The sequence below is a fragment of the Lonchura striata genome, chromosome 6 (assembly GCF_050655825.1).
Source record: "Lonchura striata isolate lonStrDom1 chromosome 6, ASM5065582v1, whole genome shotgun sequence".
Lineage (NCBI taxonomy): Eukaryota > Metazoa > Chordata > Aves > Passeriformes > Estrildidae > Lonchura > Lonchura striata.
Window position 1 is genome coordinate 12068952 of NC_140708.1, and position 14469 is coordinate 12083420.

At 39.4% G+C, this 14469-nt stretch overlaps 1 protein-coding gene across 5 annotated transcripts in view; it reads left to right on the forward strand.

The window, feature by feature from the left end:
• The window catches only part of RHOBTB1 (Rho related BTB domain containing 1), a 49113-nt gene that overhangs the window by 26454 nt on the left and 8190 nt on the right, over nucleotides 1–14469 (forward strand). For 4 of the 5 annotated variants that reach the window (XM_021535278.3, XM_085583200.1, XM_085583201.1 and 1 more), the window contains 4 exons: nucleotides 2431–2632; nucleotides 2975–3078; nucleotides 11163–11348; nucleotides 13110–14077. In XM_021535278.3, the coding sequence (XP_021390953.3) occupies nucleotides 2441–2632; nucleotides 2975–3078; nucleotides 11163–11348; nucleotides 13110–14077 (1450 nt within the window). In that variant the 5' untranslated portion in view covers nucleotides 2431–2440. Of the gene's footprint in view, nucleotides 1–2430; nucleotides 2633–2974; nucleotides 3079–3813; nucleotides 3875–11162; nucleotides 11349–13109; nucleotides 14078–14469 lie in introns of all 5 variants that reach the window. The other variant, XM_085583202.1, reaches the window with a different exon arrangement.

Sequence of the window (14469 nt, forward strand, 5' to 3'; positions counted from 1 at the left end):
TGCTTGGTAGTTTAAAACCAACCAGACACACTGACTAGCCATGCTCCTTCATTTTGCTTTCTAGCCTTGTAAACATTTCCACATTCCATCTGTGATGTCTAGTCCATGCATGAATAAAATATGAAGTAATTTAATACCACATAATATGTCAAGGGGGTTGCTGTTTATTCTCAGACTTGAAACTTTTTAAGATCACATGCTGAAAGCTCTCGGGGTTTTGCTACTCATTTGGGGCCCTGCCTATGAGGCTGTGGTGTATGAACATGCCACATTCTCTGTAGTGTGGAGAAAAAAAAAGGGTTTCTTTGTACTTTTACTTATCTCGTGACTGAGGAGGAACAAAGATGCTGAGGAGGAGCAAGGAGTTAGCTCTTGGTTCTCTTGCTGTGTTTGGACTTACAGAGAGGGCACAGAGCCCATGGCCATCCCAGGTACCAGCCTCATGGGCGCTTCCATCCAGCAGGCAGCTGGGGCTGGATCACAGCAGGGAGCTGGAAGCCTCTGGAGTGCTTTACCTCAAGAGCAGTAACCTGTCAGGATGCAGGTTAGAAGGCAGGTGAAGGGATAAACGCTGTCTCTTAGCAGCTTTGTGTCCTCAGCAGCCCGGTGCTGGCACAGCAGGCTGCAGTCACGAGGCCCTGAGGGCTCACGTGTGGCCAGTGTGTGTCTGTCTGTGTGTCTGTCTGTCTGTCTGTCTGTGTCTGTGTTCAAAGCCGTGTGCTCTGCCCTGAATCTGGCACATTGCAGAGCTCTGCATGCACTGGGGCCAGGATGCCAAGGGTCTGGGCCCACGTTTTGGTCTCAGGTAGGATAACTTCAAAATGTATTCTTATTTTGACAGTCTGTGCTGCAGCATTTCCAGAAGCATTCAGTGTCTGTGGAAACATCGGTGTGACAGAGTAGTGACAAAAATCACTCTTGCACCTTGTCTGTGCCGTCCCCAACTCCTCCCTCCACATGTAAATTAAGATTACAAATGTGCCTTAGCCATTATAGTTATTAGCACACAGTCCATAGTCAAAATTTTATCTAAATGGGTAACCTTGAGTTCTAACAAAGACTTTTGTTTCTTGGTGTACATCAGTTTAAATAATGAAGAAGAATACAGTTAAAATCAGTGTTTGACTAGTAGTTACTAAACACGATTTTTTCTTAAATCAGAACATAGTGCCTCTGACAATGAAAAATGGGCACTAAAATAGCTTGGATGTGTTATTTTAAACAGCCTGACAGCTAATATGTAGTCTATAACTAAGTGTGAATGAGATGTGAATATTAAAAAAGGTATTGAAACAAGTCATTTGATTTCTTTATCTGTAGTGCTTTCTTCTCAGAAAAAGGGACACCATCACTCCAGATGATGGCCTGTGTTTTGTCAATTAAATTGCTGTAGGTTCCTTGCTGAAATAATTATTAGGCATGCTTCCTAAAAGGGTTTGTGACTTGCATTTTCCCTGTTCTCTCTCCTTGATTACAATTCCCTGGCAGAGACCAGATTGCTCAGCAGACTGATAGACATTAGAAAATCAAATTCAGATATATCAAACAATGATCCCACATATGAAAACGACAGACTGTAGTAAACATGCAAGAGTTGGTTTTAGTCTTTCAAATATCCATTTCTTCCAGCTTGCCTTTGTATCCAGGCATTTGTTCAATATATTGCCATGGAATATTTAAGGAAACAGTTTCAATAATATCTTTCCATGAGGACAGTATCTTCAAAAACCTTATTCTCTTCACTTTCCATTTCACATCAAAAATAATTTCTAGGTATAGATAAGTATATTTGCAAGTTCCTGCTTGGCTCTTTGGTTTCATTTTAGTCCATGATCTGTACAAACTTCTCCTTGGACAATTAAGAGTGTGTGATACTTGCAGGATGTAATGGGAATTGTGGTTTTGTAGCGAACAGTCTCTGGAGTTGTCTTACAAGTGAGTTTTATTGTGTGCTAAAGCCATCTGTGTGACTTGCTGTTAGCAATATTGTCTGGACAGCCCTAAACCAAATCCTGAATGGGCAGGATTGCAGAAGGCAGGTTTATACTGGTATCCTTCAGGTTGAACCCACTGATGTCCAGGCTTTTTTTCCTCCTGGCATAAAAAGTATTAGCAAGAGGTAAGTTTATGCTAGCTGTCCTTGTTTCACCAAGATCTATCTTCTGCAAACAGGCTTGTGTTTACAGAAACCAAAGTGAAAATAGCATGTGAGCAGCATAAAGCCACTGCGGTCCAAATAGTTGTGTATTTGCATAACTGAGCAGTATTTAAAGGACTGGCTGGCCTCCTTTGGGACAGTTTACTACACACTTTTCCTTAAGAGTTTGTTGTCTCCAGGCATCTCTCAAGAAGAGGAAGTAAAAGGCTCTGATCCTAAACAGCACTGTTTTCACACAGAAGTAGAAAACGACTTTAACTGTCTTGTTCCAGTTTTTGATAAATGGACATTGACATGGACTACGAAAGACCCAACGTTGAAACTATCAAGTGTGTGGTGGTTGGAGATAATGCAGTGGGAAAGACTCGCCTGATCTGTGCCAGAGCCTGCAACACAACCTTGACTCAGTATCAGCTGCTGGCAACGCACGTCCCGACCGTCTGGGCCATTGATCAGTACCGTGTCTGCCAGGAGGTAAGGGCTGCAGGTGTGTGAGGTGTGCAGAGCATGCTGTGAGGTGCTGCTATTGTTTCCTGGCAAGCCTTACCCTGCCAGGATGCAGCAATGAGCTCACAAGCATTTTATGAGTGACCTCTGCTGCAGCCATGCCCTCATACGCCTCTTGTTCTAAAGTAATTTCTTTATCAAACCTATTTTTAGGGATACAAATATTCTGCCTGTTTTATAAGATACATCATTTGGTAAAAACTATGCAATAGACCCTTGATCTAGTATGTTTTGGACTTTTTGATGGGGTGAATTGCAAAGTAACTGTCTGATGGAGGGAAAGAGAATGTTCTGTGTGTTCTCTTCTAGGTCCTTGAACGCTCAAGAGATGTTGTGGATGAAGTGAGTGTTTCCCTCAGGCTGTGGGATACTTTTGGGGACCACCACAAAGACAGGCGCTTTGCTTATGGAAGGTAAATTGATCCAAGTAAAATTTTAAGAAATACTTTAATTCAAATTTTGGGCTAGAAATAAATTGCAAATCTAAATTTTGAAAAGCAAGGACTTAGCAATCACGGGTGTTCATGTTCCTGCCCACTGCAAAGAGGATTATCTGCTGCAAGGATTAAAAAGATATAAATATTTAAAAAGCAGCATAGTTTTACTATGCTACATTTCCTTGAACAGCCTGCTAAGCTCTGTCAACAACTGTTGTCCTATTTTGAATTTTAAAGAACATTCTCTAAAATAAGATCGTAGCTTCACAAAATTGAACACAACCATTCTCTGCCTGTATAAGCAGTGTTTGATGTAATTGCCTAACAAGCAATAACCAAGGAGAGATGTTGGGAAATATCACTCTCACTCAATGAAATATTTATTTTATTAAAACCTGTGATGTTGAATGGGCAGCTAACCTCTTGAGAGCAGAGCTAGATTAATGAAAGATGAGGCTCTTCTGTATTTCCTTAATTAAAGCTGAGGTTTTTTTATCTATAAATATAAAATGTCTGTTAGTGAATCAATTAATCCTGGAAATTCTAAAAAATACATATATAATAAATATATAAATATATATTTTAATGAATGTGATCTAGATTTTTCCAGCATTTATTATATATGTGCGTGTATATACTATGTATGTAAAAGTCAGCATATATTCAGCAAGGACTGAAGCCAGTGATAGTCTTTCTGGTTTGTTTAATTAGATCTGACCTTGTGGCAGTACAGACAGCAGAACAGCTGTATTAGGCAAATACTGAGCTAAAGGTGGGTTTTGGACATATATTTTCATAACTCACATTTGAGAGGTCTCAGTCCTCACACATTTTTTCACCTTGTTGAACTTTTTCATAACCTTTTCATATCTGCTTCAGTCACTGCAGTTGATCAGACCTTCACAGACAGACACATTTTTTTTCCAGCTGGGAATGAATGCCCTTTGTAGAGTGTCAACCCCAGCTTTCTATTGCATGTGGCCAAAATGTACTGTCTTGCTATTTTTCTTCTCTCTGTGCTGCCTGATGACACAAGTGACTTTGAAGGAGGATGGTCTTTTCTATTCTCTACCCCTTAGAAATGCTGTAGAGGGTTTGCTGGTTGAATCCACCCATTAAATTTTCAGGCTATAGAACTCTGTATGTTTGTACAAACCCTCCTTTGTGTACAGCAGTGGGTTAGTTGAGTTTTCTCAGTCATGAATTACCTGGACTTTTCTGTCAGGAGCTAAAGTGGCAACACATCTGGGCTGCACAACCTGTACCATTTGTAAATAAGCTTTGTGAGAGAAGTTACAGACTTTAAGGTAATATTTACCTTAATATTTAGTGCTACTGGAAGATGTCCATAGATACTGTTTTACCTTTTGGCAGCATGTGGAGCCTGCATTGATAAATTTGGATGTAACTTCATGTTTCCACTCACTGTTCCACTTTGATGTGGCCTCCCGATATTCTGCAACAGATACTGTGTCACTGAGAAGATTACTGGAGATTAGGAGAACAGAATCAGGCATGTTCTGAGCCCTGATCCCACGTTTACTGACAGGATGGGAGAGGGAGGAAGCAACATGCTTAGATTCTAATCCTACAAACGCCAAGGAGGACGTGAATAACTTGAGATCTTGAGGATTAAGTATATGAACACAGCGATTCATTTGTGAAGTTTGCAGTACTGAACTTGTGTAGAATGAGGTTTGCTATATCCTAATTAGCTTTAAAAGGCTGTTGTGGAAGCTTGCTCTCCTGTTAGTGGTTTTTCTGCAGGTCTATTAATGAAGAAAGTAACTGGAAACTCAACAGAAATACCTTATAAATAGAATTTCAGTTTTAAAATGTGGTGATTGTAAGCACTGCTTAGGTACTTGGTTGTTTTAAGAATGTTAATGTTGCGTTTAAATCAGACTTTTTAGTATTTCATCTGGGTTGCATTTTAAAAAGAATTTCTAAATGCTGAATGTTCATCTTTATAGGAATTTATTTTAATTCTCCTCTGTACATTGAGCTGCAGTCTAGTCAGCTGTGTCAAACCTTGCAATACAGTGAAAGGCCTATTTTATGCCAAACTGATCAAGGTTACACCTACAAGTGCCCCATGTTTTTGACTGTCTGAAAGGTCATATAATAATATAATCCTTTGATTCTCTTTTAAAAATTCTGTGCATCTGCACCTTATGCAGGGGAAGGCTTACTCCAGCAAACATTCAGCCAAGACCTCTAATTGTCCTAAACCTGGTGTAACAAGAACCATCAAGTCATTAACTTGCCTGCTGCTCCTTGGAAAAGTTTGCTCCATACAGTTTTAGAAAATGTTACATAAATAGATTATGCTATAGAGGAGAGGGTGAACAGTTAATAGGGCTTGTAGCACAGATAAATCCTTCTTAACTTTATTTTTCATGGATAGAAACATGAAAAGAGGGGAAAAGTAATCTGTTTTCCACTATTTTTGTGTGACAGAATGAGAGGAACATTTAAATGCCACCGGGGATGGAATAGTTAATGTTTCTCTGCCATCCCTTAATGGGAGTATGGAGAGTGAGATCAGCTTGCATTCTGCTCTGTGGTGTTTAGTTTAATAATCACACTCCTCTGGGAGCTTTGGGAAACAGTTCCTGACAGCTTAAGGGGGTGAGGGGGATGTGGCTGCAGAGCCTTGTGGAAATATTTGCTGCAGTTTACAGAATGACATTTTTTCCCCCCTTAGACTAAAGTGTGTGCTTTAGTTTTGGAAATAGCCTGTTCAGTTCAGCTTAGGCAGTATGTAATGCCAAACAGCCATTTATTAATAATCTTCCATAGGGTTTCATTTGGTGTACAATTATCCCAAAATGCTGTAAAATGATAATGTCTTGGTTATGATTTAGTGTATTGATTTCCAGCTCCCAGGCACCTCTTTGTTTAATAACAATCTACCCTTGGTGCTATTGTACTCTCTAAGTCTGCAGATGAGGTGTGAACATCATTTAAAGCCTGAGTTGTTATTCTGTAGCAGTTTCTCTGGGAGGCAAGTGTAAAGACAAAACATCTTAATTTACATTTCAACTTGTCAGGATTCACTATCTTCCATCCTCCTGTCCAATCTGGTTTTGAATGAGAGTGTCAACAAATCATCATGTTCAAGCTAATTCTAGAAGCTGGCTTGTAGTTCTTTTCTCGATATTTGAATCCTTGTCTTTTTTTTTTTTTTTCCTCCACCAGGTGAACATGTTTGGCTAATTTGTTAAATAGCCTCCATATCCTGGGTTTTTTTTAACATGAAGCTCTAGTATGTGTAAACATTAGCAAAAACCTGCAAAGAGTTAATTCAATCAAATATTTATTCTCAATACCATGAATAGGGGTTGTTAGCTAATTCAGCCAGGATGACTTATTTACTTACAACTTAAATACGAGCTGTAGACCAAACAAAATCTGTTCATACAGCATGGACAGAAAACAGCTTATTCCTCATGACTTACAAATGTGAATGAGTCTTGCTGTTAGACTGCTGACAGAGCCTCTTAAAATACGTTTAGAGTATTTCCTCCATTGTGAATGGATTTTGTAAGCCTTGTGGGTATTGTATGTATGCAGAGGAACACATGCATTCACCTTCTGTGTGATTACAATTCCCTTTACCAGTTACTCCAATGTAATTGAATCCCTAAAAATATACCTTTGGAATGCTGCTGAAAGAAGTCCATGAGAACAGGGCTTTATCACTGATACCTGAAGACTTCCACAACCTCCTTCTGATGTTTATTCCTAAGGGACAATGATGATGCTGTTTCTGTAAGAACAAAACCAAGGTAGCTTTGATGTAAAAACGTATTTGCATTCATCAAATTAAGTGGGATTAGGGTGAGGTTTGTGGCTTCACAGAGTTACTTGGTCTGTCTTTAGTTAGATCAATGTCCTCTGTCATGGAGCAGCTGGTGCCTAAACTGAGGCTGGGCCAGCAGCTCCCCTCCTTTCTTCAGAGAAGATCTGAGGTGTCAGAATGGCCTTGTGAAGGAAAGCTCACACATTTCCTGTGCCTCTCAAGCCATTATTGGCCTGGGTTGGAAGTGATGCTCAGAGATGTCTCTCTAGAGCAGAGGTACTTAACAGACACAGGACATTCTCTTGCTTCACTAGCAGAGGCTCAGCTGATGGGGAATCCAGTTACTTTGAGGTGTCTTTCAGCTCTGCTGCTTCCTCTTGTTACGTTTTCTGCCACAAAAAAGCAATAGGCAGTATCTTCAAATCATCTTCAGCTACCCAAATTTATAAGCCTCCCCTTCTACTTTACAGTGGTTTATAACCTATTCAGGTTTTTCATTGTATGATCATGAAGAACTGTGAAAAACCATTTTTACAACATATGCATATATTTGTTATGATTTTTTTTTCCTTTGAGTTTGCCTTAGGCTCAAGAAAGACTGTAATAACCAGAGAGGGTCACAGAGACAGCTTTCTCCAGGAACTTTATTCTGATATGGTGTGTCTATGCACCGTTTTTTGTTGGTTTTTTTCTTCTTTTGTTACCTACATGAACATTTGAGATTTTTCATTCAGCTGATGGGGAAGTAAATGCTTTTATGTACTTAGGCCACTGAAATTAATGCAGATCTACTTCTCTCCTCTGCATCCCCCCATGGTTCCATACTGTGAATAGAAAGAGGTTACTATGGAATTTCTGTTAGGAATTCTTCCTTCTTTAGAAAGGTGTGTGCCAAATGGTGCTGTTGGTGGGCCTGAGGCTCAGCTTGATGTATTTGTGATTTATCTATAATAGAAGGACACCTCCAGTGCTTTAAGCCTTCCTTAAGGATTAAAAAAGTATTTGGCAGTTGTTATTTGTGGTGTTACATAATTCCACATTTTGTCTTGCTTTCCTAAGTCAGGGGCTGGGTGGAAAGGGGGCATTTGGGCTCTACACTGAAAGGCTGCAAGGCAACATCAAAGTCTTTTGGAAATTATAAGTGTGGGAAGCTACTTTCTGTCAAAATCTTGATCTTAGTGAATTATTTCTTTGTGAATAGGTACTAGGTGGATTTCTTGAGCTGTTTTCCACTTTAAGGGTTTCAGGATCCCAGTCTGGGTTTCCTGGTTTTCCATGGCAGGGGAGTGGAAAGTGTTGGTCTTTAAGGTCTATTCCAACCCAAACTGTTCAATGATTCTATAAAGCACTTCTTGGTGTTCAGGTTTATAAAAATGTTTCTTGAATTATTCCTGAATTTTACTGGGAAATGGCTATGAAATTCTGTTTTTGGAATAAGTACAGCTTGGATTTGTGAATATGTTGCTGCAGAGAGAAAGGACAAATTGGGTTTACTTCTGTTTTCTTCTTTCTTGTTCTCTAGGTAACCAGCACAAAAAGTAACTGCACAAAAACAGCAATAAAATAGGCATTTTAAAAAATCATACTCTTTTACATTCCCTGAGAATATTAAAATAACATTGGTAAATTTTTAATGTTTAGGAAATATTCATGCATTATTTTAACCTGACAGGGTCTGCTTTTTATGAGCAAGTGTCGAACCAAACTTTATACTGCGGTGTTAGCAAGTTGTAAATGTGCCTTTGACATTAGTAGGATTGTAGGTACTTTAATTAAAGTTTCCAAAGGATACGTTTTCTCAAATGCTCACAATTCTATGTAGCTGGTTAATCTTCCTCATACATTTCTGTCTCCAGTTGGTACTGAGTGCAAATTGTGCTTATGACTTGAATGAAAACTTAATTTATTATGACAGAGTGGCTGCATTTTGTGAGCTAGCAGAGCCAGCTGTGGTGCTGGTTCAGTGTGTGAATTCTGCCACTACCCAGAGATTTCCCATCCATTCTGTTCATGGCACAGAACCATTAATTTCTTTCTGCCCAGTGCAGAACTCTCAGGAATCTTTGTTTTATGGGGAAGTCCAGGTTTTAACACGGGATAAATAATTTGCAAATCACTTTTTTCCCCCTCTTTATTCTGTTTTTCTGTTCATGTGGAAGGCAGTAAGGAAACAATGTCCTGTTAGTGCAGTGCAGTGAGATTTGGACGAACCCAACTTTGCTCATCTCCGTTTTACAGTTGCCCAGCAAAGGTCAGAGGCAAGGAGCTGCTCAAGAACCATGGTGGCAAAAACATGATACTCCCTTGGCAACACGCAGGGCTGTGCTGGGGCCAGCCTGCTGGGTGCTCTGGGCCTGCCCAGGAACACGGCTCACCCTGGCTCCCTCTGGAGCACAGACTGTGCCCAGCCCAGCCCCAACCACCTGGGGGACCTGCTGTGTCCTGCCTGTGAATGCCTGATGGAGTTGTTTCCTTCTGGTTTTTGGAAGATGTGATTTGTGGCTTATAAAGTCAGGAGGGTTGGGTCCTCGTGAGTGCAGTTACTGGGCTCAGGTATTCATTTCTGCAGGATGCTGACAGGCTGTCTCTGTGAGATGCTTTGCTGTAGTTTTTTTAGGGGCAGCCAACGCTTGCCACTCCAGCAATTGTGATGGCCTTGAATTAAACAACAATTGACCATACATGTAACACAGAGTTTTTTGTGCATCAGCTGTACATGGATTTCTCTTTCTGGGAGCTGAGCAAATGTCTGCTGGGGTTTAGGTTTTACTCCTAGCTGACCTTGACTAGAGCAATTTTGAGCTTAAAGCATGTTTGCCTCAGCTATGCAACAGACCATTGTGTTGGCTGCTTAGCCCTTCACTATTTACCTAGAGAACTTTCCAGTTTGAAAAAGCCTTGTTCCTAGATATGACAGATGTGTTGCAGTTTATATAAGACAGAAATTTGAAGCAGGAGCATGTCTCTTGCATTAAATTGATGCTCACAGCAGTCTCCGTATTGTGTGCAGCTATCTTTAGAAATAGCTGGATAGATCTATGCCCTCAGTGAAATGCAGAAAGCAGCACTACTGAGGAGGTATTTCATTATTTAAAAGGTGAATGTTAAGATTCACTGCTGCTGATGCTCTGTACATGACACAAACTGCAGATACAACACATTGGTGCTAAATTAAAGAATAATAAAACTGAGATAGAGATGGTATTGCTGAGTTTATCCTACTGACAATTCTGAAGCAGTAAGTTGCCTCCTCAAAATGTCCCTTCTTCTCAATTTTTCTCAAGAGTTTAAATTCAACTTTTTTTTCTTATTTTCTTTTTTATTTTCCCATAAGAGACCCAAGAGCTTGAGAACTGCTTGTTTATAAATAATGAACTTACCTCTAGTTAGGTATGCCCTGAGACAAGTATTCAATCATTTCTCTGCCTTTGGGTGCCAGCTCTGACAAGAGTTAGGCTGTGGTTCAGTGGATGAATTGTCAACCTTAATCCTCATACTTAGAATTTATATAGCAAGTTTATTTAGTGAAGCAAGTTTATTTTGTTTCTGTTTTCTTAGTAACCTTTAAAAGCCTACAAATATTACCATGCTTACTCTAATTTAAACCACTGTCCTATTCTGTGCTTTATTGACCTTATTTTCACTGTAATGTTTATTTTTGCTGATATTGTAGAAGTGGTCATTCTGCAGTAGTTTGCCCTTCTAACAGGTTATTTATTAAAGATGCTGGAGAATTGCTGTGCAAAGCACATTGCGAAAGCAACCACCTCAGTACTTCAAACAGTGTAGTAAAGGTATTTCTCCATGACAAGTTCACAAGTGATCTGTGTCTGCCTGTGTGGCTGTTCTGAAGTTTTGCACAACTCCTCTCTAATTCCTAAGCACCAGTGATCTTTGAACTGCAATTTAGGTGTCCAGTCAGCAGAATTGTTTCTGGAGCAGTGGCAGCCAGTGAGTAACTGCTGTGTAAAAGTAGAGAATGGAAAGCCCTACCTCTCTTCTCAGTGCTCCGCTCACATGTGCTGGGATCATCTCAGCATGAAGGGGCAGTGCTTCCTGGGTATGTGGCTTTGTGCTCCCATGCTTTTGTGGTGAAATGTGTAGCTTCTCTCACACCTCTGCACGAACAACATGTATTCTGACATCTGGGTGTCAGCACGTTTGTCAAAGAGCAGAGCGGACTAGTAACGGAAATAGCCGAAACTATAACAAAAGTCATTTGTTTTCATCAGGTATTTTCTTGTTACCTTTCTAGGTCCGATGTTGTTGTTCTGTGCTTTTCAATTGCTAATCCTAATTCCCTGAATCATGTGAAAACAATGTGGTATCAAGAAATCAAGCACTTCTGTCCTCGCACACCTGTCATTCTGGTGGGCTGCCAGCTGGATCTCCGCTATGCAGATCTCGAGGCTGTTAACAGAGCCAGACGGCCTCTGGCAAGGTAAAGTTTAAACAAAAATGAGAATTTAAAAAAAAAAAATCACCTTGGTAGTCAGGTACAACACTTGTGAAAGAGAAACTGGAGAGCCTAATTTCCTTTTTTTTGTACAATGAGAATGTATGTGCTTTCTTCTTTTTTTTATTCTGTTGTCCGAGTTGGTTAGTTCTTTAACACACACAGTTATTAAGTTTCCCACAAAATTTTTGCACACTGGGTATCTTAAGAGTGTTTGAGTGGCAGAACACTACAGTAAGATAGAGATGGCAATGATTATTGAATGTTTTCTTACATGTTTTACTCCATTAACATGTGTATCATGTCCTACCCTCTCACTATTGTCAGGCACTGTTTTAAACTGTCAGATTGTCAGATTCTACTCAAATTTTCTTAATTCTCTCTTTTTTTTTTTCTTTTTTTTTTCCTTTTTTTTTTTTTGTTAAATGTGATCCTAGATCATAGCAGAAAATGAAATGGTTGCAAATTAAACTTCTAAAAGTTCTGAGATTAAAAGAGAGTTTGGGGATTGTTCTAGAGAAGCTTTGTTTCTCCCAGATACAAAATACAACCACATATTTGGCCACAACAATCCCACAATAACTGGCTTGCTTCTAATTTATTCCTTTTATGGGAATTTCAATGAGACCAGATTCATGGAAATAATATCCATGATTGTGTAATTAATGACTGTATTGTAACAAATTTCCGTAAAAAGATTGAATTAATTCCTTGTGAGCCCTTAGAAAACTTTGTATTGCATTGCAGTCAAACTCTTGACTTAGCAATATGATTTTTATAGGTCTGTTTGTTTATTAAACATTTCTTTGTTGTGAGGGTGGGGTGGGCTTTTTGGTTGACTCTTTAAAAAAAGGAAATGACCATTTTTCAAAACTCCTCTTCTGCCCTAATCCTGCTCCCTGATTTAACCATTAGTAAGTTTGAGTCAGAAGTCTGTGTGTCTGGCACAGACTCCTGCCACCTGAACTGGTTAGTTATTAGCTGGCACTCAGCAAGCTGTTGTCTGGGGCGTGTTCCATCTGTGCCAGCTCGTGTCTGCCCAATATGGTGGGCTCAGAGAACACACTCTTGGGTCGTGTCTTCTGGGGAAATGTTTTTTTTTGCTGGGAAAATGGATCCTCGCCCAGACTTTTTACTGGTTTGTTTACCCTGTGTCATGTACTAGAGCTGCTCTGGAAATTCATTGCTTCCCACATAATACTTCTGCAGCCAAAACAAGCCTATCTCTTCCAGCGTGTGTTGTTACTCTTTTGTTGTAAGCTACTATGATTTTCTTTAAAAAGCATGAGCTTAAGAAATATTTCCATTTCATATTTAGCTGTATTTCTGGCATTTTTTATGTCATGAGAATTTTCATTTGTCTTTAAATGATGGTTGTGACAGAATATCTGAGTAGTAAGGGGTGGTAGGAGGTTTTTTTAAATAATGAAAGTTCTTGAGTATCCTATCAAAGGTTTATACTGTAAATTTCACTTTAAGTAAGAGGCAGCTCCATTTTGCCTAAATGATTTCTACATATATTTAGTAACATTGCAAAGACACCACCAAACTTAAATGAAATTAGAAGTATATTCTAAAACTCTATGGAGTCATGATTGTAGATTTCCAAAGGGCTCTGTGTGCTTAGTTTTATGTTTTGTTTCATTTGAATGATAGTTATCTCAGATTTAGTGCTGAATATTTGGTAAAATTCCACGTTTTCTAGTGTAACTTTGTGTGACAAGGTTCATTTTTTGTTTACCCTAGGCCGATAAAAAGGGGAGACATTTTGCCACCAGAGAGAGGCAGAGAGGTTGCCAAGGAACTCGGGATACCCTACTATGAAACAAGTGTATTTGACCAGTTTGGAATTAAAGATGTGTTTGACAATGCAATTAGAGCTGCCCTGATCTCCAGAAGACACCTGCAATTCTGGAAATCTCATTTGAAGAAGGTCCAAAAACCTTTGCTTCAGGCTCCATTCCTACCTCCAAAAGCCCCTCCTCCTGTTATCAAAATTCCTGAGTGTCCCACGCCGAACATGAATGAAGCTGGATATTTATTGGACAGCCCACTGTGTGCAGATGTCATGTTTGTTCTTCAGGAGCAGGACTGCATTTTTGCTCACAAGATTTACCTAGCTACCTCCTCTTCAAAGTTTTATGACCTTTTCTTAATGGAATGTGAAGAAAGTCCACACTCGGATGATACACAGTGTAATAAAGAAAATACAAATAAGGATGTTCTGACAGGTCAGCTTGAGACAAACAGTGACAGTGACGAGGCATCCTTAAAATCTCCTGATGTTAAAATTCCCCCACCAGAAAGTAGTGAGTCTTTAAACATGCTAGAACCTGAATCTGGTGAAACAAACTCTGCAGCAAGATCTCTGTCATCCTGGGGTAAGGGGTTTGTTAGTGTGCACAAGGAAATGCAAGTGAATCCTGTCTCAAAACGGACATGTCCTGTAACTGTGGTAAAAATGGATTCCTCTGTGCAGGCTGCACCTTTTAAAACTGTTTTGCAGTTTTTATACACAGGCCAACTGGATGAAAATGAAAAAGACCTCACCAGACTGGCTCAGATTGCTGAAATCTTGGAAGTATTTGACTTGCGAATGATGGTGGAGAATATTATGAATAAAGAAGCCTTCATGAATCAAGAGATTACTAAAGCATTTCATGTCAGAAAAGCTAATCGGATAAAAGAGTGCCTTTGCAAAGGGACATTTTCTGGTAAGTAAATACATGCTTAAGCAGGAAGAGAACTATATTTTTTTTTCTCATCCATGTAATTGTCACTTCATAGACTTCAAATAATGTGACAGCTTACATTGTTCTGAGAGGAGGGATGACCCCAAAATTGTAGTGTTACTCAGGCCAACTCTTCCAACCTGGGATTCTGTAGTTTCATTTTTCAAAATCTACTCACAGCTTTTAAATAAGCAACCCAATTCTCAGAAATGTTGAACATTCAATATCCCCCTTTACAATTAAAGCTTTTCATTAACTATTTAAAATGCAAGAGTTATTTTTGAGGGGGAGGTCATGGGAAATGGAAGAAGTTCTTGGTTAACAGCATGTAAGTGAAACACATTCTTGAGACAAGGTTACACCTTAAACACAGA